General features: G+C 45.6%; 1 protein-coding gene across 5 annotated transcripts in view; it reads left to right on the top strand.

Annotated features, from left to right (window-relative positions):
* The window catches only part of THYN1 (thymocyte nuclear protein 1), a 176,981-nt gene that overhangs the window by 149,490 nt on the left and 2,159 nt on the right, over positions 1-25,332 (top strand). For all 5 annotated transcript variants that reach the window (XM_085647240.1, XM_085647239.1, XM_085647242.1 and 2 more), the window contains one exon: positions 24,443-24,535. In XM_085647240.1, the coding sequence (XP_085503366.1) occupies positions 24,443-24,535 (93 nt within the window). The remainder of the gene's footprint in view (positions 1-24,442; positions 24,536-25,332) is intronic.

The following is a 25,332-nucleotide window of genomic DNA, read 5'->3' as shown; positions in this document are numbered from 1 at the left end:
TACTTACTAATGATAGACGTGACACTTTGAAAGAAAGACCAAAAATTCAAACCAAGAATGATAAAATACGGATGGTCACGAACTACAATACCGTTTCCAGGGCTCTTACACGCAGCCTTAACAGACATTAGCATATCCTAAAAGAGGATACTTCACTTGCAGGATCAATCAGTACACGACCTGATATCACATATAGGAGAGGTGTCTGCTTAAGAAATCTGCTTAGCCCTAGTTACCCGAGACCCAAGGGGTCTAACACATGGTTAACGCAACACACCATTGGCTTTTATATCTGTGGACACTGTGTAACTTGCAAATAGGCATGCAATAAGAAAACTTCTTTTACCGGTCCTGATAAGAGAATATACAAGATCCTTTCCAACATTAACTGTAACACTACATTTGTAGTGTATGTGATTGAGTGCAGATGTGGCAAAACATATGTGGGCAGCACCATTAGAACTTTGAGAGAGAGAATTGGAGAACATATGCGGGCAGTGAAACAGAGGGATGTGAGATATCCCATCGCTGCACACATTCTACAATGCGCCTCCCAAAAGAAAACAAAGGATTTTGCTTTCTATGGTATTGATCAAACCCTGCGACACCCGAGGGGAGGTAATAGAGAACTAATGATGCGAAGAAGTGAGGCACATTGGATACTTCGGTTACAAAGTACTGAGACAGGTCTCAATATAGACCAGGAACTACATTATTTATTGGGAAGATAATGTCATATTCAGTAAGAAAAAGTATCAGAAGAAGTTTCCTGTTCATTGTTTAAATATGGAACTATATAACATACATGGGTTGGACAGATGAGGATTTTGACTACCTAATTTAAATATATTGAGGACACTTGGCCATACATTCCAAATATAAGTTAGAAGTAGAAGATTGTACGCTATAAGCTTACCAGTGATCAAATTACAGATATGCACCTGTATTCTTTCAATAACATATTACATTGCACTTGTGATTACTGTATGAAAATATTGGACCATACATGAGGGCTAATTGATACATCTGGGCTGAAATATCATAGCATCTTAATAACTGAGTTCATTTTATAATATTGTGAATGCCATTTGTATTGCCATTTTATTTACTGTTTATTTTAGGTGCATGTCTAAAACTTCCCAATCTGTATGGAGACAGACCAGTAGTACGACTACATATCATGTGGAATGAGTGTCACACAAAGGGTGAACAATCAATAGCTTGATCAAGAGGGAAGAATCACGGTACGGTGGGTTTCCATACATCAAGGAAATTTGTCTACGTAAGAAAGAAGACACTCAGGATAGAACACGTTGGTATTTGGGATATTACTTTGAATGAGTGTCACTGGAAGGATGAGCAAATAATAGCTTTATTTTTGCATTAACTAACTCTTGAAGTAAGGTACTGCTTATGAAAGAAAACAGATGTACTTTAACACCTCAGTTCTTATCTATAGGTCTAGACAAAGACTAGCCTGATTTTGAGCTAGATTAATTATTTTGGTTATTTTAACCTTATATGTTATTATTGAATTTTATTTTGTCCTTTTTCAAGATGGCACGCTAACACGAAGAGAGTACCAATATGTTTTGGAGATGCTATAGACCAGCTATAGCATAATAGGAATATTGGGCTGTTGTTTTTCTCTCTAACCTCATCACTATTTATATGCCTAGGAGTTCGAGTGTACACATTTTTCTAATTATGAATACACTTATCACAGCGTAAGAAATAAACAATTTGGTCCGAAAGATGTCCATATCCGATTTACTATAGTGGAGATCACGCGGATTCTGTTATTTAAATATTTAGCCTTACATCATACCTACTGTCTAAGCGACATAGAAATCTGTGCATGATGAGTTTTCACGAACGCGCTAGAATGATATTCATCACCACTCCAAGATGGCGCATAGGACAGACTGACTTCCGTGGTTGTTTACCTTAGCCTGGGACTTCTCGCGGGATTTTTCATCTCTCAAGGCCATTTATACGAGGCTGACACTACAACTTGTCTCTCGTACTCGAGGACTGTTGAGGATACGCGACGCAAGATCACCAGTTATAACAACGGTAAGATTTGTGAAGAAGAGGAAAGTTTAAGCACGTAGAAGGTTGTAATTATTACTAGATTGAAGGATTACCTACAATAGCGCGTCTTGTATGGTATTAGACTTGTGCTTAGGGGAGCGACTCTACTGAGTCTCTGCCATTTTTCACGAAGACAGCTTCTAGTTTCGGGCTTTACAGAGCTTCTTTTTATTCACTGATTGACAAAGGGTAATGGGCTACTGCCCCCACTCGAGCAGAGGTAGTTCACTCATTTTGATGTCCTTTTTAATTGCTAGACTGCAAACGCTAATCGGTAGTTACTTGTGGCATGAGAAGAGAATTGGATTAGGTATTGGTTTCTTTTGACTTTTTTGACCCAATAATTGCAAGTAATGATCGATAGTAAGGGTACTCCTTTTCCTTATATTGACAGGTACCAGACCAAGATTCGGGATCTGGCTTGTGGATTCTGTGTTTTACTTATTTTACCTACAGACCGTATGGGTCGGAATTATCACCACACTGAAAGTATGTATTAATATATAGCACTGGACATTTACAAGATTAGATGATTATTAATAGATTTCAGTTCTGGATGTCTGGAGATAATTTTAATTATATGTTGCTTCCCCTTTTTAGAATGAACTAAATACAGGACGCAGGAGGTTTGTGTCTTGGCACGCTCACTTGAGTGTTGCACGAATTTTTTAATCATGGGTGCTTTTTCATGATTTGACTGCACCAGGTATGAGGTTGTGTAAGGATTATTGGACTGAGATTACACGGTGAGATGTAGTCCTCACCTGCACACACACCCTCGTGTTACCACTATGTATATGTTGTCACTCTAATGATACTGTCGGGTGAATATTTTGGTATACCTTTTTACATTTTGCCTTTTTGGTATTTTCGGCTTTTATGCACTTCTCTGATAGGTGTTTTGTACTTTGGTCAGTACTTTGTACTAGTTTGCTTCATAATCAACGTGCCTGCTGATTATGTATTCTGTATTTTATTCAGCCTTGAAAGTCACTGGGTAATCCCCTTGCTGGCGACGAAATACGTGTTGGCTTGTAACCTGTATGGCTTGTAACCTGTGCTAAATACGGAAATCCAAGGAGCTTAAAAGAAGAATAAAAGAACAAAAGAAAATACATTCCAAGACTTGTTATACTTTCGTGACTTACTGTGGCTACAGCTGTCATACCATTATACGAGATGTGTGCTGGGGCTATTGTTTTTTTTAACCTAGCAGCATACTCGTAATTATCACAGATTGCAATTTTGGTAACTTCAGTTAGCATGTGCAACTGTTGGTAATTTGATGTAAATATTTCATAGGTTGTTATGACTATGTATTGTCCTTTGGTACAGATTTGTCTGGCTAACAGGCCCCCTGATCTGTCTCCCTCTGAGTGTAGCAAAGTTAGTTGCTGCTGTAATCACGAGAGCCTAACCTGTTTTGGAGATCAGTATGGAGCTGCCTTTTGTGAATGAGATTGTGGCAAATTCTGGTCCTACTGCTGTAGTCTCTTAACACATTCAATTCTACTTCAAATATGAGCGACTGGTCACATAAGACATATGGCTCTTATATATACTTTGAATGCCTCAGACTAATTTTGTACATTATCTGTAGAGCCCTCGTTGGTGTTAATATAATGGGTTATATCTTCTGCATTCTGTACACTGTATCTTATAAATCCGATGGTTGTTAGTGCCTTTGTGGGAATTCTAGTCAGAGCTCTTCCCCCACTGTATTGTCAAGAGCAGAGGATTGTGGTCAAAGTGTTTTAGCCTCCGTCCTAGATGTTGAGATTAATGTTAATAGCGCAGTTAAATTGCCTCTGATAAGGAGAGAGTCAAAGAAAATCGTTGACACTAATGAGGAAATTACCTATAGGCGTGTGGCTTGGTCAGTGCTGGGGAGATCTAGACCTAGCAAGTGAATTCTCCAGCAATCTACTTGACCCATAATCTAGACATATCTGTCTTCTGCATCTATTTGTTGTTTTTTTGCAAAAATGTGGACTGTAGAACTTACCCACAAGACTCCCCTGGTGTTTCCCCTGTCCCCTAACACCCCCCCCCCCACCCACCCTCTTTTATGCTGAAGTTTATCACTTTTTTGTGAGATGGGCTTCTTGTAAGATTACAGAATGCACTCCCAATCTCTTAACATATGTATGCATGCACTTGGCTTTTCTTGACCAGATGTCCTAGACTTAAATGGGCTGGCACAAATGGGTTACTTTTGCCAGCCCCTCCTACCTCTCTTGCATCCCCCTCAGGATGTTAACCATAGTGTTCTGTTCAGGGACCTGCTGTGTCGTAGTGCACTCATAACTAATCCTCAGCCAACTGGGACCTGCTTATCTTAGGTAGGTTCATGTGTTCCTCAATCCTAGGGGAATATTCAGTATTGCCTTTTTCACTTGCCTCCGATGAATCTGATATTTTGTAAGTAGTTGCAGATCAGAGGGTTGCTACTGCCATCAATGCTGCATCCTTAGCCTCTTAAGCTTACTCAAGTGTAGGAGCTGCTATCCGTTTGGGCTGAGTTTTGCCTCAGGGATCCTATTCCCGGCGTCTTAACCTTCTTTTGTATTGTTCCCATTTCTCCAAATTCAACTTCTGTTGCTCTACCCTGTGCTGTGTGCCTTGAGCCCCATGAGGAAGAAAGCTTTTTGGTCAAGGATTACTGTCGGCTTGGAAAAAAAAGAGGACAGTTCACCTCAATCACATTGCTCAGAGCTTTAAGTTTACTCCTATGAAAGAAGCTCCATGATGTTGAATCATTAGAGTGTAGTTGGGAAACACCATAAGTTTCTTGTCTGTCTGGAAGTGTGCAGCCTTTCGGGTATCTCATAATATTGCATGATCAAGGAAGTTAATTATTTTGGTGACAATGGGTCTTGGTGCGACCTTTGTGTGAGGGGGGGCAATACACCATCACATGATGGGTTATTTCTATTGGAAAGAAAGGAGAGATGCCATGCGGTGATCACTGCTTTGAAGATCCAATCCTCAATTCCATCACATTCTGGCCTTTCTTGGCCTCTGGCATTCCCACTATGCCTTTGTTGCTCCACCGTGATCTACCTTAGACGTCTTCATTTCTGCCTTCTCAAAAGCGAATTGGATCTGTTTTTGCATGTCAGCTGTCAAACGGTGCTGCATCTGCAGGGAGGATTCAATATGAATTACCCTTCAGCAAGCTTTCGCTGCTCCTCCCTTTGGTAGGGAATTACAAGAATGAGCAAATGAACATGCAAAACAATAATGGGACTAGTTTTCCTGAGCGTAGGTGAGCCTGCTCACGGTCAGAGGCGCAAGAACAACCCGCCTTACATCAATGTATACCAAACTGAACACATATTGACAGTAGTTTACAAGTACACAGCGGATTGAGTCTGCAACTTAGGGAGGGGCACGAAGTTTGGTAGAGACAGGGTCAGGTGTGAAGTAGTGTCTAGGGCATAGCAGTATGGATGGCACAGTGGTAGAAGCTATGAGAGACTTGGTGCAAAGGCCCATAGATCGTCTCTGCACTGTCTGTGGGCAAAAGAGGATAGGGAGATAAGGGTCCAAGGACCTGATTAGCGATGATGTACTGTGTAGGACTGCCTGCCAAGACCTTCTCAAGTCTGTTGGGTTCATGGGGGGTGATCATCAGGAAGCATGATGTCCAAAAATTGTGTTTAAAGGGTCTCCCATTCTTGTGTGATTGGGCGCTTGGGCAGGTGGCATGCCTCTGTGAGAAGTTGGCCTGATGTATGATGTCACTAGTTCTAGTGTACACCTTATATCAGTCCAAACAACCCTTATGGTGATTGGTTGTAAAGTCAACCTTATAGACCAGCTATCCTAGTGGTAGCATGGACAAGAGCAGTCTTAGGCTAAACTCTGAATGGCATGTGAAGCCAGCTGTGATACCATATATAATCCCTTGAATACCAAATGAAAGGACACCACAACAGATATATATCAAAATAAAGTGTATTTATTCTAGACAACCCTCAGCACTCTTTATGAGATTAGAGGCAAGTACAACACAGTCTTATTTAAGCATACATTAAGTCACACAGGTAAGTAATACAGTTAGGCCCTAGGGGCCACGCAAACCATATACTAAGTAAGTGGTATAAGGACCACTGTCACGGAAATAGGATAGGCCTAGGCCTAGGGAATCGCTGGGGCTACACTATACTACCAAAGGTTAGGAAGTGGGAGGCCCACGGGATTCAGGTGCAGAGTGGAAACACTCACACGTAATGCGTATAATCGATAGAAATAGTACAGTTTTGAATTAAATAGATTTAGGACACTTCCGGAGTAGCTAGGAAGTCGAGACTGGAAAACTAGACACTAGGATAGTCACTACCCTGATGAGCACCGGAGTACCCAAGTTACCTAGCCCACAGGCTGCGGGTGCATAGGTGTGAAGTTGCGTCGGGTTTCGTCGTCGACTCCTATGGATGCCTGAAGAAAGATGCTGACAGGCAGTCTGTGAAGAGTGTCCGGTGGATCCCAAGGCTGGGATCAGGAAGAAAGGATACCTGCAAGCAGAGGGGACAGAGTCAAGGTCACTAGCCAGTGACCACGTGGAACCAGGAAGGAACCAGGCGATGTCGTGAAGATTGCAGGTGAAGGTGAAGCTTGTCGCTGCAGCCACGAGGACCAGGGAACGTCGAGGACGACCAGGACCAGGAGGCGAGCTGTCCCACGAAGGCTCTTGCTGTCGGCGGCGTCGAAGTTGGACTAGGACTCACCAAGCCTTGGCAAGCGGAACCCACGAAGAACGGAGGACTTGCTTCTGGTGCAGACCAGGAAGGTCTGGGGTGCTTCTCTTTTTCAAAGAAGCGGGAGCCAGTCTGGAGGAGCCAAACCAGCGCTGAAGATTGCAGGGTGCGTCGTCTCAAAGGCCACTAGCCAGCGGGCAAGCAACCGGACAGACGCGGCAAGCAGGAAAATGCAGAAGGGCCCCACGCAGGACTCGTGGAGTGTGGGGGGCTGATCTTCGGTGCAGATGGTGCTTGGGGCTTCTCAATCCCCGGTGCACAACTTTGAGGGTGCCTCAGAAGCTGCGCTTGAAGATACTAGCCACTTTTCCCAGGTAGCCGGTCCCACGTCTCTCGTCGCCTCCACGGATCTCAGCACGGCTGTGGATGTGGATCAGGGTCGGAGAAGTCTGGAAGTCAAGGCTCTGGTCGGGCTCTGCAGTTGGTCCCTCGTAGAACTTTTAGCAAAGCAAAGGGTAGTCTCTTGATGGTGCCTGTTTGCACAGGGTAGCCACTCCTTGGCCACAAGGGAGATTCTTCAGTCTTCTTCTTTCGTCAAAGGTCCAGAGTTTCTGTTCAAGTTGCAGGTTCAGGATAATCTGAAGTCTTGAGGCCCAACTCCCACTCTTATACTAATCTGGGGGGCTGGGATACCTGCTAGGTCACGCCTTATGGGTGGGACCTGGGAGGGGGGTGGTTACACCCCCTTCCCTTTGTCCAGTTTCGCGCCAGGACTGGGGCTGGAGTGCCCCAGCACCGGTTTGAACTGGACTATGCACGGGACACCTTGTGTGCCCCAGGCATGTCTCATTCTATTCATCCCTCCCTGCCCCAATACACTAAGGCCTGTCTGGGGTGGTGCTAGCACCTCCCAAGGCAGGAAACCTATTGTCCAAGCCTCCCTTGCCGGGATCACTCCCAGCAGCAGGAGGTCAGACTCGTGTCTGTGGCAGCAGCATCCATTTTGTGATGCTGAGGCTTTGGTTAGAGTTAAACAGCAAAGTAGGATTTTAACATGTCTCTCCCTCTAGAAGGGAGGAATAATATCCTCATCACCAGAAATGGTATGGGGGTATTATTCCAAAGTGTTAGACACCTTACACGACATGTTTTGATAAAGCCAAACCATAGTTACCATAACCGTTTAATATTATAAGGTACTTTAAGAGTATATGGTAGGCTATATCATAGAACAGCTATAAGGACATGGTTCCGAAAGCTGCAGACAGGCTCAGCTCATGCTAGAGCACCATCTCACATGTTACCAAGCACTCTGCCTCCAGGATTGTTAAGGCCTGCCATAGGAGTGGCTGATAGGTACACATGTGTCTATTTTAAGGGTAGATATAGGTATACTATATCTAAGCAAGGGGTGATTACACGACCTTGCCCCAGCTGAGTGATCAGCCAGTTGTGTCTGATTGGAAGGCCAGACCAGGGGTGGCATAATACATGCTGCAGCCCCTGGGAGGCCTAGGGTACACCTATGCCCTGGGTACCTAGGGTACACTGTACAGGGTCCAATAAGGTGATCCTTACCAATTGGGAATGTACCTAGGGTACATGGAGTCCATTTTAAAGAGAGAGCAGACAGCCTGAGACCCTGAATGGCAGGATCTCAGGCCAACTAAGTCGAAAAACCAGCTAGACACTAGGCAAAAAGTTGGGGGTAACCATAGTCAGATATCCACCTTCCTACAGACTCTCCATATCGTAGGGCTTCACCTTTCGTCTTCCCCTGTTTATGCACCCAGCCCTGCCATGCTGCAACCGGCAGGGTAGCTGAAGCCTTCCACTGAATGGTAAGTGCTCGCTTAGCGAGTAAAAGGGCCACTCCCTCAAAGCGAGACCGTACTGTGTACCTCTTCCTGCATTTAAAGATACCCGGGACGTAAGCTTCCTAAGTGTGTATGTGTGTGTGTGTATATGTATATGTATTACCTACTGGCTTATTTATACAAGTGAAAAATTAAAATATTACCTTTCACAACGAAGCGCATCATATGTCCTCCATGTGCGCACGGTGAGCGAAGCGCATCGTGCGTACATGGCCCATCTAGCGTAACGTGGGCACCGCGTGCCCACCGTGCGTGCACGGTACTAACTGCGTAAAGTGGGCGCGCGGTGCGCGAAGCGCACCGCGTGCTCACTGCGCGCGCACGGTGCGCGATGCGCACCGTGCGTGCACGGAAAGAACTGCGTTAAGTGGGCGCGCGCGCCACGAATGGCGTAAAGTAACTTAGCATTCAAAAAACCGTACAAATTCACTGAAAAAACACGTTATAGTTAGGAATTAGCATTTAAAAAACCTTGCAAATTCACTGAAAAAACCATAGGTTTCACACATGTTATAGTTAGCGGAAATTTTACTGATAAAAAACCAATGAAATTCCCCCGTTATAGTTAGTGCAGGCAACTATAACTCACGCGACCGCAATCCTCTGCTGATGCTAATACTGTATTTAGACACTTATTTGCCCATGTCTTCTTCCATAAATTTTTAGCTATACATATATTACAAATATTTTTTTTTCATAAAGACACATATGTCATCAGCAGAGGATTGCGGTCGCGTGAGTTATAGTTGCCTGCACTAACTATAACGGGGGAATTTCATTGGTTTTTTATCAGTAAAATTTCCGCTAACTATAACATGTGTGAAACCTATGGTTTTTTCAGTGAATATATAGATATATATATCTATCTATATCATCATTGAGTTACGCGACCTCCTCCTGTGCCTCACGTACCCACTGGCAGAAGTCCATCAGGGCAGGACCATAACATATGATTGAGATCTGCCTCCCTTGAATTACAACAGGGGCATCGTAGGTCTGCCGTGAGTAAATAGAGGTTGAACAGTGTAGGGGCAGGTATGTGCGATGAAGTACGAAAAATTGTATATTCTTAAATCTGGCATTTCCAGAGACCTGTTGAGGAAATGCTAGAGCCTGTTCCCACTCAGTGTCGTTCAGCACCTTTTCCCAAATCATCCTCCCATTTGGCGTGTATGGGCCCTAGGGAAGCACCTGTATGACTATGGATTGCTCCTTAGATCCATGTGATGAAACAATGGCCCTCCCCCATAATAAAAAGCACCTGCAGGACAGTATGTGTCGCAGGCTCCTCGTCTTGCATGGACCACAGGGTATGACGTATTATGTAATTGACTGCATGTGAGGAACTGTCCCGGCAGGAGGTCATAGTTCGCCTGGAGCTGCTCAAAGGAAAGGCGGTGGCCTTCAGAGAAAAGGTCACTGGCTGTGGTCAGTGCACGATACTGACAGCCATGTAGTTCCGCCGCCGAATATGTCCCAGTTTATCATGGAAGACCTAGCAATGGGAATCCCGGGGCATATGGAGGGGTGTACCGCATAAGGAGTTGAACTCTGGTGAGGCATTTGCGGGCCACATGCACCTACAAGGATTGCAGGGAGTTGGATATAACCTTAGGAAGCCCCGGATTGTGGTGGTCGTCAGAGGCTGTGGGCTATGGGCTATGGTATGCTTCCTCCAGGTTGCAGCTTGGTAGCCACCTGATCACCTATTGCAATTGTGCTGCCAGGTAGTAGGCCTCAAACGATGGGGCACCTAGACCGTCCTCCCCAGTGGGCAACTAAAGTTGTTTTTCAGAGCTATGCGGCAGCTGCCATTTCCCCAAATAAGCTCTCCCAGCAACATGTCTAGTTCATGGAAGAGGCCAAGAGGAGGCACCACTTGTAGTTTTGTCAAATAAAAGCCTGGGTAAGATTACCATCTTCAATAAAGCAATCTTCCCCATAGTGGCCATAGATAACCTCTTCCAGGATTGCACTTGTGATTTTGATGCCATCAGCGCAGGTCTTATATTGCCATCACAGAGATAAGTCGGGCATGGTAGAGGCAAACCCCCAGGTATCTGATGGCAGAATTCCACCAGCAAAGTGGTGATCCTCCCAGGCATACCTCTTGTGGGGCTAAGTCGGGGTGTAAGATAAAGACCGAGGACTTTTCCCAATTGACCTCGAGGCCTGCGTTTCTTGCAAAGGCCTGGAGCTCACCTTGAATGGGGGATAGGTCTGAGCAGACATCCTGAAGGTACAGAATCAAGTCGTCAGCGTTCAGTGACACAACATGCGTTCTGTCGTGAGAGGTATACCCCAGGATTGGCCATCTCTCCATAGCCAAATTGCAATTGGCTCCATGGCCATTGCACATAGCAGTGGGGTAAAGGGGCCATCCTTGTCGGATGTCGCGACCTAATGGAACCGTGGATGAGAGAGAACGTCCCAACTGGACTCGGAGAGAGGTTTAGTATATAACAGCTGCATATAAGCCAGAAGGCATTTGCCCACACCTATCTGATTTAAGACCTTGAATAGGTACTCCCACATCAAAGAGTCAAACGCTTTCTCCAAGACAAGCACCAGGCATGCTGCATGGGAAAACCGCCCCTGTATCTGATCTTGGATATAAAACAGACGCTTAATATTTTGTGAGGTACTACGTCCAGGGACCAATCCATTTCGGTCTGGATGGATGAGTTCTGGGAGTAACTTAGCATTTCTACTGGACAAAACTTTCACCTCTATTTTTCAGTCTGCCCCTAGAATGGCAATAGGAAAAGAGGACACACAAGTGGGGTCTCAGTCCGGTTTAGGAATAGAAAGCAACAATGACTCCTAGAGAGAGGGTTGCAGCTCCCCAAATTTTAGGGCATCATCATACTTTATGCTAATCCAGGTGCCAGGTTGCCAGCAAAAGGGCTACAATATTCTATAGGTAGGCCGTCTAGGCCTGGCTTATTTCTGGCGAGCTCCTGAATCGCCTGTTTGTTGTCATCTGCTGTGATCACAGTGCCAAGGCTTTTCCTTTGGTCTGTAGAGAGATGAGGCAGGGGTAGCAGTAGGAACGACTCCTCCGCGCTGCCCAGGGCTCTGTTGGGCGCCTCATACACTCCAGAGTAATACCAGTTAAACTTCTGAAGAATGTCTTGTTTTACGTAAATCGGTGCCCCGGAATGAGAAGTAAGGTCTAAGATGGGAGTCTAATTTTTCCTGACACATCAACCATACCCCTGACAGACACACCACCCACAATAACGACCTGTGAGGAGGGGCTCCCGAGATGCCTTGGGAGGCCCAGCAAACATCAGGTGAGCCACTCAGCTCTGGCCTCCCCCTTCATCCCTTCATCTCTTACTGGCCTGGGCCATCCCTGAAGACTCCCTCCCCCCCCCACATCGGCTTCCAAACAGGGTCGCACGCGGTGGGCCCCCCTTCACCTCCTGATAAAACAATGCTATCAACCTGGGGGAGGGGGCACCAAAACCCTACTAAGGTCAGCGCGGCCTGTCTGTTGCGTATCTGATTCATCCTGGCCTTCACCAGCTGCCTCCCTCCTTTTGCTGGACTCCTGCTAGCGGGACCACCCCTACCCCCCCACCTTGGCATTCAAATCAGTGCGCATGGGGGGGCGCCGAACGAAACATCTGACTCCCCACCCAGTGTCATCCCTGACACCCTCCCAGGTGACCCTTCACAACCGGCACCTACCATTGACAATTTGGACTAAGTGCTAGCTGCCATAGAACACTCATGAGTCACGATGAAAACGCGCTTCAATACTCTGATCACTTTTCCTTTACGACGATCAGTGCAAGCTCCCCAACAAGGTGTCTGACGGGGAGAAACAACTGGCCACCTCGTTGTGACGAACAACCAGCATACCATCCGTGAACTACTAGACCAGATCCACCAACTACAAGACAAGGCTGAAGACATTGAAGGAAGATCAGATAGGAGCAATGTGTGCATCCTCGGCCTGCTGGAGGGAGTTTAAGGTCATGACCCTATTCAATACCTCGAGACCTGGTTCAAAACCTTTACCGCTGCATCAGAACTCACTTCATATTTTTACACTGGAGAGGGCGCATCTCCTCCCCAGCCTATGTTAGCTAAACTCCTTCACTTCAGTGATCGGACGCCATCCTCAGGATGGCTCGCAGAGCAGGCCCGCTCAGGGTGGAAGACAAGGTGATCATGCTCTTCCTGGATTATACCAAAGTGGTCCCACAACAAAGAACATCCTTCCTTGGGGTCAAACGTCGACTGTGCCTGCAAGGGCTCAGTAAAAACTCCTGTTTCCAGCCCGCCTCAAAATTATTGCAAACAATACTATCCTATCTTATCACCGATCGAATGAGGCTTGTGACTAGGCATAGCAAGACTACGATTCTGCAGCCCCGGACCACCATAGGACTTCCTCCTCCCTACTTAAAAATCAAGACGAAAAAAACGTAATCAATCCTGCACTCGAAGTACTCAGCGTTCATCCACGATGGCACCCCTGAACCTAGAACAAATCCTTGCGGATAGGAGGCGGATCCTGCAGGCTGCTGCGGACATTGCATCTAACAACATTAACACTGATGACAAAGGGCTCCCACCTCTGTACACCCGATGACAACACGCTCCTCTCTGACTCTCGACAGAGCTCCTCGTGACAGTCCGAGATCCTGTCACCATCGGGCGCCTTCATTTGAATCTGATGTGGAGTTGTTTACTCCTATGTCGTACTATGATTGTTGCAGTGCACCATATATATGCTGACACTACACAATCCAGCACACATTGCTCCAACTGTATACACTCTTTCAGACTCTCCCTTCTCCCCCATCCTGCCGGCTACTGCCCCTCCTGCTAGCCCACATAATTTTCTCACCAGGGCACCTCCATCTTGAACACCATAACTACTTTGCACTCCCACTTCTTCTGAATTTTACTTTATATTTCTGTTTGGGCGTACTGCAGTTACAGTAGGTCCCACCTGCTACACTCCCCCAGTTTCTGCTGATCCCATATCCAGTACCATTCCTACACCCCTCACACAACACAGTGGATTCTCAGCATTCAACCCAAATAGGTGAAGTTGGCAGAGGCACAACATAAATGAAGCTAAGACCTTCCTCCTCCCTCCTCCTTCCTCCTTCTCCTTCCGATCCCCATATTACTCAATCATATCCTTTCTTCCTGAGTCTCCCGCCCACATGCACGACTACACTGTTGGGCGCAGCAATGGTCTTTTGCAGACGCTCTGCGGGCTCTTAACCCTACCCATAAAATATGCTTGTTTTATTCTGTGCCTCACAGGCTTCATGTGCGCCTTAATCGCTTTCTATGTTCGACCTCATTAGCACCCCTTTTGCACTGCTCAGATTATTTAGGCAGCATGAATTCAAATCACAATTCGCACTATATAGATTTTATTTTGGCATCCCCTAGACCTCAGATTCTTACCAGCCGACTTCAGTGCAACTACCTTGAAGACCCAGTCTTCCAGGAGAAACAAGGCAACCATATCCTCCATTACTTTGTGGAGAACCATGGCACCGCGTCCACGAGGATGGTGGAATGGGACGCATTTAAAGTAGTGTTACGTCAATTTATACAGTTCATGAGGTATAATAAAATGTTGTCTACATTCCAAAAAAAACTTGTACGCATCTGACAAGGACACAAGTGACTCTCGACCTTGGGGAGAAGTAAATGTGGGCCATTGTGTATGTTCGCCATAAGTTGGCAGGATATGCTCAGACGTGAGTCCCTCGCTCACTTTGCCACTGGATTCAAGCAAGCCTGGCTGAAGACGGCTGAAATGCCAGAAACCGGTCCTAGGAAGCTTATTTCCGGTCAAGGGAAGGCATGGCTTGGCAGTTCGGGCTGGACTGTTCCCATGAGGCACAGGGTCAGACTGATTTGCATATGGCCATGTCTGAACTGGGGTGGCAGAGTGGGCTAAAGAACGGTGATGGATCAAACCCAGATCTGTTGACTGGGTGTGAGTGTTTGATTGGTTCTGATGCTCCGTCCATCACCACCCCCTTTTGTACCGCTTTGTTCGCCATAAGTTGGCAGGGTATGCTCAGACGTGAGTCCCTTGCTCACTTTGCCACTGGATTCAAGCAAGCCTGGCTGAAGACGGCTGAAATGCCAGAAATCGGTCCTAGGAAGCTTGTTTCCGGTCCAGGGAAGGCATGGCTTGGCAGTTCGGGCTGGACTGTTCCCATGAGGCACAGGGTCAGACTGATTTGCATATGGCCATGTCTGAACTGGGGTGGCAGAGTGGGCTAAAGAACGGTGATGGATCAAACCCAGATTTGTTGACTGGGTGTGAGTGTTTGATTGGTTCTGATGCTCCGTCCATCACCACCCCCTTTTGTACCACTTTGTTCGCCATAAGTTGGCAGGGTATGCTCAGACGTGAGTCCCTTGCTCACTTTGCCACTGGATTCAAGCAAGCCTGGCTGAAGACGGCTGAAATGCCAGAAACCGGTCCTAGGAAGCTTGTTTCCGGTTCAGGGAAGGCATGGCTTGGCAGTTCGGGCTGGACTGTTCCCATGAGGCATAAGGTCAGACTGATTTGCATATGGCCATGTCAGAACTGGGGTGGCAGAGTGGGCTAAAGAACGGTGATGGATCAAACCCAGATCTGTTGACTGGGTGGGAGTGTTTGATTGGGCCTGATGCTCCGTCCATCACCACCCCCTTTTGTACCCCATTGTGTATGTGTCCAGATGTCTGGTGCGAGAGGCTTGTGATCGCTATGTGCAGTGTGCACGTTGTGTCCTGATTAGTTGAGTGTACCTATCTTCATGTGATATCTAGCTTTGTGATCTTTCTCAGGTACGCCCGCCTTTGGCCAAACAGGGTTTATTAGGGCCAATTATCTCAGACATCAGTGCAGGTTTAATGTGCTGAGAAGTTTCCTACCAAACTTCCCAGGTTTTAGTAAAGCCATTATGGAGCTGTAGAGTTCATAATGAGCAACTCCCAGACCATATACTCTTTATGGCTTTACTGCACTTGCAATGTCTAAGAATGGACTTAGACACTGCAGGGGTACAGTGCTCATGCAACTGTACCCTCACTTGGGGGCTAGAGGGGTGACTTACCTAGTCCCCAGGCAGTGGGGGGCAGGCATGGCACACAGGGATGTGTGCCATGTTGATTCTTCACTTTTCTCTGCACCAAAACACGTAGACTGCAATGAGAGTGTGTCAGTGTGAAGGTCTCTAAGGGTGGCACAATAGGTGCTGCAGCCCTTTGTTGGTACAAAGGTACAGATTTGGGAAAGAACACAGGCCCTGGGAACCTGAATGACAGGGAGACAGGGCACATCATTTCAAAGTGCATCAAATGTCAGGCAAAATTGGGCACTTTCCAACACTGATCCCATGTCACAACGGTGCATTTCAGCCTGATGGTTGGACTTGTAATTTAAGTGTTTAACTCGTAAGTAGGGCCTAAAAGTCCCAGCATGTGTCATGGTGTTGGAAAAGGAAACAGGAGTATTCCACAGCACAAGCAATTAGCTTACTGAATGTACACGCTACCTTCCTGTACCGCCTCTTGCGCCCCCCACCCTCTGGTGCCCCTCCTACATGTCCCTCTTTCCCTTGTGCTCTCCCTCGCACCTCTCTCAAACTCTCTCAGACACTCTTCCTACCTCTCATATTGGTTCACTGCAGGTCTTCAAGCACAGTTTGTTTCCCATGCCTTTTCCAGATTTCCATCTCTCAAAACCACACTCTCCTCCTCTCCTTGGGGTGTCATCTACATACACAGGCACCCGCTTTAAGCATGTGTGGCTTGCTCTCCCCTTCTTTCTTACACACTCTTTCTACTCCTCTGTCTGGAGTTTATTCACCACGTAATGCACAAACTACCTATCCCTCTCTATCTTCATTTCTATCTATTCTGTGCAGCTCTCACCCCTATCTATTCAACATGCCACATAATTCCACTACACAAATGCACTGCATACAACACATTTCCACCCCCACCCAATTCCACAAGTAACAGTTCCAATTCAACCCACCTAATTCCAATTCATACTCCATACTTCCACTCCAAACCAAAACATATAGGTAAAAGACATTGCCATTTACATAACCAATAGCTCTAGCTCTCACAGGCCAATTGCAATTCAAATGCTTGTTTTCTCTGTATCTATTAGTTCGGCTACCTGAAGTGGGCAACCTAGCTTTATAATTGTTCTAGTCAGAATCAGAATCAGAAACAGCTTTATTCGATTTTAAAAGCAAAACCATAAAAGCACACATATATTACATTTCATTCATGACAATAGACAACAAACTTTAAAAATCAGAATATCACCAATTAAAAGTAATCTAATTCATGGAGATCCTAAATCTAATAATGGTTTTAAGGAACATTGACACAGAAGAAATAAGAAATTCATCATCTAACATTTGCAATCTGACCAACGCCACTCTACATTGTCTGAGCCCTAACTTTTTTAAGACGGGTCGAAGAATACTTTTCCTTGGTTCTGAATAGTATTTGCAAAAAAGAATACAATGGAGGGAAGATTGAGCAGAGACCTGGGCACAGGGGCAAGGAATAAGTTCCTTGAGCCAGCAATTCTTCTCAGGGAAGGTGACTAATCAAAAAAGATGTCAGCCCTGAAGCGAGACAATAACATACGGGAATAACAACTGGGGACTAATTTCAGATATGGTTGAATACCTTGATTTTTAATAAGTAAATGGTGGGCCATAACAGAACTCTTGCATTTCTCTGACAGCCAATGTTGCTCTGTTAGGAAGTGCAAGCAGGTTTGCTTGAGCTTCTTTCTTGATAAGCTCACCATACTATCTGGAGAGTCAAAGAATTCCGGGTGACCCATCTCCGCAAAGAAATTTCTTAGGTATTTAAACCATGAAATTTTCGAGGCTCCATCAAGACCTAGGCAATCCTTAATTATGTCCCTGTTCAAGCCTGTCTCAGTTCCAGACCAAACTTTATGCCACAACAAAATGGGCTCCAATTTAATAAGGTCCGCAATGTATGGTACGCCCAGCTCTTGATGACAGACATAAGAAGAAGTGGACCCAGGCACTGCCAGTAAATAACGCAGAAAAACATTCTGACAGGTCTGAATGCTTGGGGTATTCGCTATCCCCCAAATTCCCGCGCCGTATAGTGCTATGGATACACATTTAGACCTATAAATGTCAAGCAAAACTGATACTGGCCGGCCTCCTACCTTATTAGAGAAATGTTTGACAGCCCCTATTGCTTGCGAAAATGCTAGTTTTCGTGATTCACCTGCTACTGTCCAAGTTCCCTTTTTGTCAAAATTAATACCTAAATACGAAAAAGTATTTACAGTCTCGATTTTTGTGTTAGATAAAAATGAATTACAATTAAGATTCTTCTTTTTTGTGCAGCACATATTAAAAGTTTTGCTTATGTTGATCTTTAGGCCTCTGCTACCCATATACTCTGAGAAATTACTAATCGATCTCTGAAGACCGATTTGGGTCCGGGCCATGATTACAGCATCATCTGCATATAAAAGAATGGGGATGTAGGAGTTGCCGATTTTAGGATAATCCTGCTTATCTTCCAGGAGGTGAGACGCGACCGAATTAATATATAAATTAAACAAAAAAGGAGCTAAAATACAGCCTTGTCTCACGCCCTTTCCTATAGAAAATTTGGAGGTGCAATCCCCCTTGTCCCCAAAACGTACCCTAGCACCTGCCTCCCGATATAATTCTCTAATGAATATTAGGAGGTTAGGGTCCACTCCCATATCCTGCATAGTTAGCCAAAGTTTATTGTGATTAATACAGTCGAAGGCCGAGCTTAAATCCACAAATGTAAGAAATAAGTTCTGGTTTTTGGCCTCGACGTATTTGGCTACTAGGAGTGCTAGGTTCAATCCTTGCTCTAATGTTCCCAAGCCTTCCCTAAAACCATATTGAAACTGAGAGAGAGTACCTGTATCGTCGACCCATGTTTGCAATTTATTAAGTATAACTCTCCCCGCGATCTTCATGAGTGAATCAAGTAAGGAGATTGGTCTATAACATTTCGGTATATTGCGATCACCTTTCTTGAAAATGGGTACCACGATGGCTTCCTGCCAAGTCAGTGGGAAACCCACTTTAGTAAAGCTGTTAAGGACGTTAGTTAAAAGTGGAGCCCATAGCTTATTATTGGCCTTGAAAATGTCCACGGGTATTCCATCCGGGCCCGGGGCCTTTCCCGCTGGGCTCTTGTCAATAGCTGTCAAGACTTCCTCCATAGTAAAAACAACATTAATTGGATAGGGTGCTACATCCTGGGTTCCTAGATTTAACCCTCTTTCTGTCTCTACCTGAAGGTCATCTGTGTAAAGCTCCCGGAAGTAAGTCACCCATGTCTCTTCCGAAATAGCTATTACAATAGAATCTGTTACATCATTGGTAAAAAAAGAGCATTCACCGCTTTCCAGAAAGCAATATTATTTTTAGAATGGCAAGCTTCCCGAAGAGTATACCAGGCTTCCTGTTTAATTTGTTTTTTCCTTTTTTTAACTGCCTGTTGGTAAGCAAGTCTAGCAGATCTGACTTCAACCATTACCCTAGGGTCTCTTTTTAGTTGGGCCATTAAATAAGCATGGGTCTTACTACACTCTCTATCAAACCATCTCTTAGTTCTGTTAGCCCCAGAATGCAAAGGTCTCGTGAGTTGCTTTCTAATTTCCTCTGAAATTCTAAGGAATGCATCATTGACTTTAAAAGGTTCAACGTTCTCTGTGAGACAGGTATTAAATTCCACTTCTTTGGAACGAATTAAATTTCCAAGGAAGGCCACTGGTTCCACTTTGTCCCATTTTAGGGTATAGCCATTCTTCCTTGCGAGTTCCAGTCTAAAGTCGTATAGATTCTGGACCGTGGAAGCAGTGTTGTTTTTCCCCCTCGAAATGGCAAGGGACATACTAAGTGGTAAGTGATCACTCATTGCTACCTCGCATGTTTCAAACGCAAGGATATAGTGGAGATATCGTTTGGATATTAGCATAAAGTCAATGATTGATTTACATCCCCGTCCGATGAATGTAGGGATAAACGGGACTGATGGAGAACATAGTTCGTTTACGAAGCCCAGGTCCAGTGAGAAAAGTATATTGTTTAGATGGTTTCCCAAAGGTGTATGGGAGAAATGTGTCAAGGCAACACCATCCATCTCTCCCAGACCACATGTGTCTTGGTCACTAAATGGGCATAGACAGTAGTTAAAATCATCAGTCCAGATCACACAGATATCGGAGGGTTCTTTTTCATCTGTATTTTTAAGGGTCTCATATAGTTCTTTAAAAGTCGAGGCCCATAATTCTTTCGGGATGTTATTATAGAAGTTTATCAAATTTATATGTTGTTTACCCCCCAACGTTATGTGTAAGATGTGATAAAAAACAGAATCAGAAAAGAAAGAAATCTTAGTTTCTTTTAAACAGTTTGAGACATAAGTGCATAGACCCCCTTTATTTCATTCCTGAAGGCAAATAATCGAGAACTGTTTTACGAAGGAAATGCAGTTTATATCGACTAGCCTGGAAGACAGCCCTGCAACGTTCCAGGACAAAAGTGTAATAGCAGGACCTATGTCGCCCTCTGGCGATAAAGTCACAGTAGCAGTTACACAGGGAACCACACTTTCAGAAATTCCACTATTAAGCACTGTAAGGTGGTCTGTTATCTCTTCACCCACGATGTTAATCGGGATGGTTTCAGATTTCTCCACTAAGGAAGTTGGCGATTGTGCGGGCCGTCGGTCGGACAGTGAAATTGACACGTCACCGACTGCGACTTCCCCTACAAGTTCAGGTGCATAGGGATTTAGGGGTAGTCAGTCGACCATATCTAGGCAGCTGTACCTGTTTGACCTTGGGAAGGTCTCCAGCCAGCCTTGGTCGACTAGGGCCGGTCTGCCTCTTTCGAGGTTGATGTTTGTTTTGCCCCTCCCTACCTGTTCCCACATGCTGTTGTTTGCTTGGTAGGGATAAAAATAAGCAAGAGGTAGTGGAGTGATGTTTGTGTTGGGCAAAAAAGGTTGTACCTGCTGGATGTATTTTGCAGCCTGTGTGTCCTTAAAGTTAACAACTATACAATCCCCCGGCATATCTTTACTCCTTCTGCCCACCCAGCTGACTCTCCGAACAAACAGAATTTTTGTATGGGTATGAGGAGGGAGTGGTCGATTGGTATTGAGCCAATGCATTGTTTTATTTTTCAACTCAAGGTATGACTCAGTGGATTTTCCTTCCAGACCAGGTACCCCCGTCAGTATAATAACAAAAGGTGAGGATTCTGGTGGAAGGTCTAAAGTGGGTAGCTTAGGGACATCGCCTTGGGTGGAATCAGATCTATTTTCTATCACATTTGTATCCTGTATAATGACATTATTGGTTTTTATATTGGCATCAAAAGATTTCTGCGGGGGCTTAACTCCTATATGTGGGTATTTAAGGCCACTAATACTTGTTGTATTTTCAATACAGACTATGTCTTCGCATTTGTCCCGGGATAATCCCGGGTGCCGATCCATAGAAGGCAGAGACAAAGAGGAAAGAGTTTTCTCTTTTGGGTTGCTTGCAGGATTAGCAGGGAGAGGATGTTGACGAAGCTCACTAAGTAACTCTGTCTTCAAGGATTGGTTGAATTCAAGGTTAGTAGAGGCGGTCTGTCCTAATTTCTTGAGACGCTCCTCTATCTTAGTAAGTCTATCCAGGATCGGGCGGGTTGAGTGTTCAAAAACTTCCCTAATTTTGAAGTAAAAACCGTCATCTAATTGCCTAGTTAGATCTGAGGTAACTTCGGTCAAAGAATGGTCAACAGCACCCAGAGAATTATTAGGTGCAGGTTTTGTGTTTTTCAATTTTGTCGATCTGGATTGACTCCCCTTTTTCACTCGCGGGGCAGCCTTATGTTTTGGTTTAGCTCCTAAAATTAAGGCAGAGGAGGGAGAGAGGGAAATAACCTCAGAGGTTGCGTGTATTTGTGCACGGGTAGATACGCCTTCTGATTGGTTAATAACAGCATCAGCCAAGGTAGTTACAGGCCTAGTTGTGCTTCTAACATCTTTACCCCTCTTTCTTTCCAAGGTTAAATCCGTACAGATATCAACACTTTCGGCCTCACTAATCGTGCAATCAGTTAAAGTAGGTTTTGTAATGTTTACCCCAGGTGTAACGGATAGAGCGATTTTCCCTAGGGATGAACGTTTGGTTGTAAGGGGATCCAACGATAAGCGACGCTCAGTAAGATCTATTTCTCGTTCTAGTAAGTTAGCAGCTCTTACAATGAAATTGTCCAAAGTTCCTGCCATAGTGGTACCAGCTACGGTACTTTTAACCCTAGACATTCCTCCCACCGTTTTCTATATAGTTGCCTCTATCAAATATACTTAACAAAAAGCAGAGGGGGTGGCCCAGCCCAGCGTCTCCAGTCTCGAACGGCCCGCTCTTAGCCCGATCTTCGCCCCGTGCTGCGTCCCGTGCGCGTCCCGCTAGCGCGTGCAGTCAGGGGTCTTTATGTTAGTGGAAGATCCGAAAGGAGGCGGGGCCAGGAAGAGCAACCAGGTGTGCTGAGTGAGATTGGCAGGAAGCACCCTGGTCCTCGCAGTCCCGGAGTTCAGAGCCCCCACAGCGTCCCTTCAATATGCAGCACAAGCTCCCCGCAGGTTTGGTCCACACGATCAAGGTAGCAATCCGGCTCCAATTTATAGAGTTGACACCCACGAGCGGCTCCCGTGAAGCGGGGGCCGCGAGGCGCAGCGTGACAGAGAGAGGCGGGGCCAGGAAGAGCTACCAGGTGTGCTGAGTGAGATATGACAGGAAGCACCCTGGTCCTCGCAGTCCCGGAGTTCAGACCCCCCACAGCGTCCCTTCAATATGCAGCGCAAGCTCCCCGCAGGTTTGGTACTAGTCATTAATTCGGCTACATTATTTGAAGTTTCAACCTTTAAAATTATATTAATGATTTGGTTATTGTAATAAATAATTTCATTTTTGTAATTGTAAATGAAAGGAATCCTATTCGGTTATATTTATCTACTGTTGAGACTGTGCGGGCTCGTTGAAGGTTAGATGTACATCAGTATCTGAAACACTAGTGTTAAGATGCTGTTCTTTCTTTTACATATCACTGTAAGTCTCCTCTCTATAAACGGAGAAGAGACGCAGTCCTCTTTTGCAGACGCGGGGCCCTCTTCCTTTGAAAGCAAGATGGAAAAACACATGATCATTCTCGTGGTTAAACACAAGTCAGCCACAGTTCTTATGTCCTTTTCAGCTTCTGACTGTGAGCTGCCAGTTGAGTAACTGTTCGCTTTAAGGTGTCTACACAGACAGCAACCGCAACCCACAAACTAGGTCTGCCCAGCATTTTCAACATTCTGTCTCTCTCTCTGTCTCCCCCCTCTCTGTCTCCCCCCTCTCTGTCTCCCCCCTCTCTCTCTCCCCCCTCTCTGTCTCCCCCCCCTCTCTCTCCCCCCTCTCTCTCTCCCCCCCTCTCTCTCTCCCACCCTTTCTCTCCCCCTTTCTCTCTCCCCACCCTTTCTCTCCCCCCCTTTCTCTCTCCCCCCCCCTTTCTCTCTCCCCCCCCCTTTCTCTCCCCAACTCTTACATACAATTTGTGCACTAAAAGAGAGGATTCGCTCTCGGGGATGCAGCTTGGGGTGGCTCCAGCCACATTTGGGCCTCTGCCTCCTCCTGCCCGCCTATGAATAGTCACGCCTTCGCCGTATATCCCCGCAGGCCACTTCGATGGACCCGGACATAGCGACTGCAGACACCTAATGTAGCGCGCGGGGCTTCCTATGCATGAGGTTCCTCCAGCTTCTCTTTCCCACCTCAAACTTGCAGAAAAAGGAGTGCAATAGCTAGTCACTTGAGACATTTATTAAAGACATGCAACACCACTTCTGGTCGGGGCTTTGACACAGCATCAACTGTCAAACTGCTGTCACTGAACCAATACACACACCATATATTTCACCACTTTTGTATGCAGTTTTAGGAGGACTTTGTGTTGGGTGCTACTACCCGGAAACGAGTTAACCTGACAGAGCTATCTAATCTGCATGAACGCATGTGTTTTTTGCTTAATCTTTCTTTTTTGTTTTAAAATAAAACTTGCAGTTATTGCGAGCACTGAGCAGAAATCTGTGTCCTTGCTTCGTTTACTAGGACGGAGCAATTTCAGTTTTAAAGCTAAGCTTAACCAAGACTCGAGATAATCGGTACAAAGAAGGCCTATTTCATTACTGCTTACCAAACTCTTCCCTCAGTGTCCAACAAATAGATTGTAGTGGCCGCTGCTTCATTTCTGAGCTAGAGTATTACGAATTCTCTTTGGGAAGCTCTGCTGTACGCATGTGCCTGCCTGTGTGTCTGGCAAACATTCAGGTTGCTCCTAGAAATCTACTATGGTGCGTACCAATTTCTCCTATTGAATGCCAGTATTAGGACATCCTTTTCCACGATGCCCAAAAAGGGGAGACTCTGTGACCTTATTTCTTCTAATTACTATTTTGGGAGGCTGGCAGATTAGTCCATGCCTAACTTATTTACCACCCTGGTCTGTCACCGCCATGGATTTTCCACGTTTCAGAATTATTTTTTCGTTTCCTGATGAAAGACGTGCTTTCTGTGGGTGTCATATAGCTGGGCAGCCAAAATGTAACCGTGACAGTGTTGACACCCTTCCTCGGCGAGCCACTACCTTTCAGCCCTTCCCCTACTCCTATATGTGTTCTTATCACCCTTTGCAGGCGAGGAACTTTATGAAGGATATGAAGATTGGCCAGGAGGTGTTTTTCTACCACAGTAACTGCAAGGAGCCGGGGATAGCAGGCATAATGAAGGTGAGATCTGCTTCTCCTGCAGGACGTGACTGGATATTTCCAGCATCTCGTGGCAGGTCCACTACAAGCAATAGGGGAACAACTTCAGTGACTGAAAAAAATCTTGTGACCTTCAGCCAAGTGTGAGTTTAGGCATGTTGCAATGAAGCAAACCGTTGGAGTATATGCAATTTGGATATTTTGTAAGACCAAAGTTTTACATACGAGATAGACTCTTTTGGTGGGCTAAGATGATGTAGAGGTGGGACTAAGGAAAGCGGAGAACATACAAATGGGAGCTACGTAGAGAAGAGGTTGGTGGTAAAAAGGAAGGGTTAAGACGGTCACTGAGCAGTAGTAGTCACTGAGAAATGGCTAGAGTGAGAGGAGGTTAAGGATGCACAGGAAGGGGTGCTGAGAGGTGAGAGAGATGGTCTGAGCTGTCTCAATGCATCTGTTAAGCAAAAGAAATACATTTGTGTCTATTGTACACGGTCCTTACAGCACAACTTCCCCATTGGTTTCTGTTTGTTTTTTTAAACACACTACAAGCTCTGATGGTTTGGTTGGTTTGTCTTTCACATAATTTCTGTATGTTCCTGCTTAACCTCCTAATTCTACCAGCTCCTGTTCCTTCAAGATGGATTTGCCCTTACGCCTGATCCCAGCAGTGTACACTGTTCCCACCCCACCCTCAGAGGCATACTCAGGAGTCTCTTTCAACTGCCCCAGCACATTGTTGTCCTCTTTCCCAAGTCTTGTAAACTGGATTGTAGGCTTCCCCCAGTAAGCTGGATCCGGCCTCTTCCCTGCGTTTC

The sequence above is a fragment of the Triturus cristatus genome, chromosome 3_2 (assembly GCF_964204655.1).
Source record: "Triturus cristatus chromosome 3_2, aTriCri1.1, whole genome shotgun sequence".
Lineage (NCBI taxonomy): Eukaryota > Metazoa > Chordata > Amphibia > Caudata > Salamandridae > Triturus > Triturus cristatus.
The sequence above is the reverse complement of the archived record's forward strand: the minus strand, read 5'-3'. Positions and strand labels throughout refer to the sequence as shown.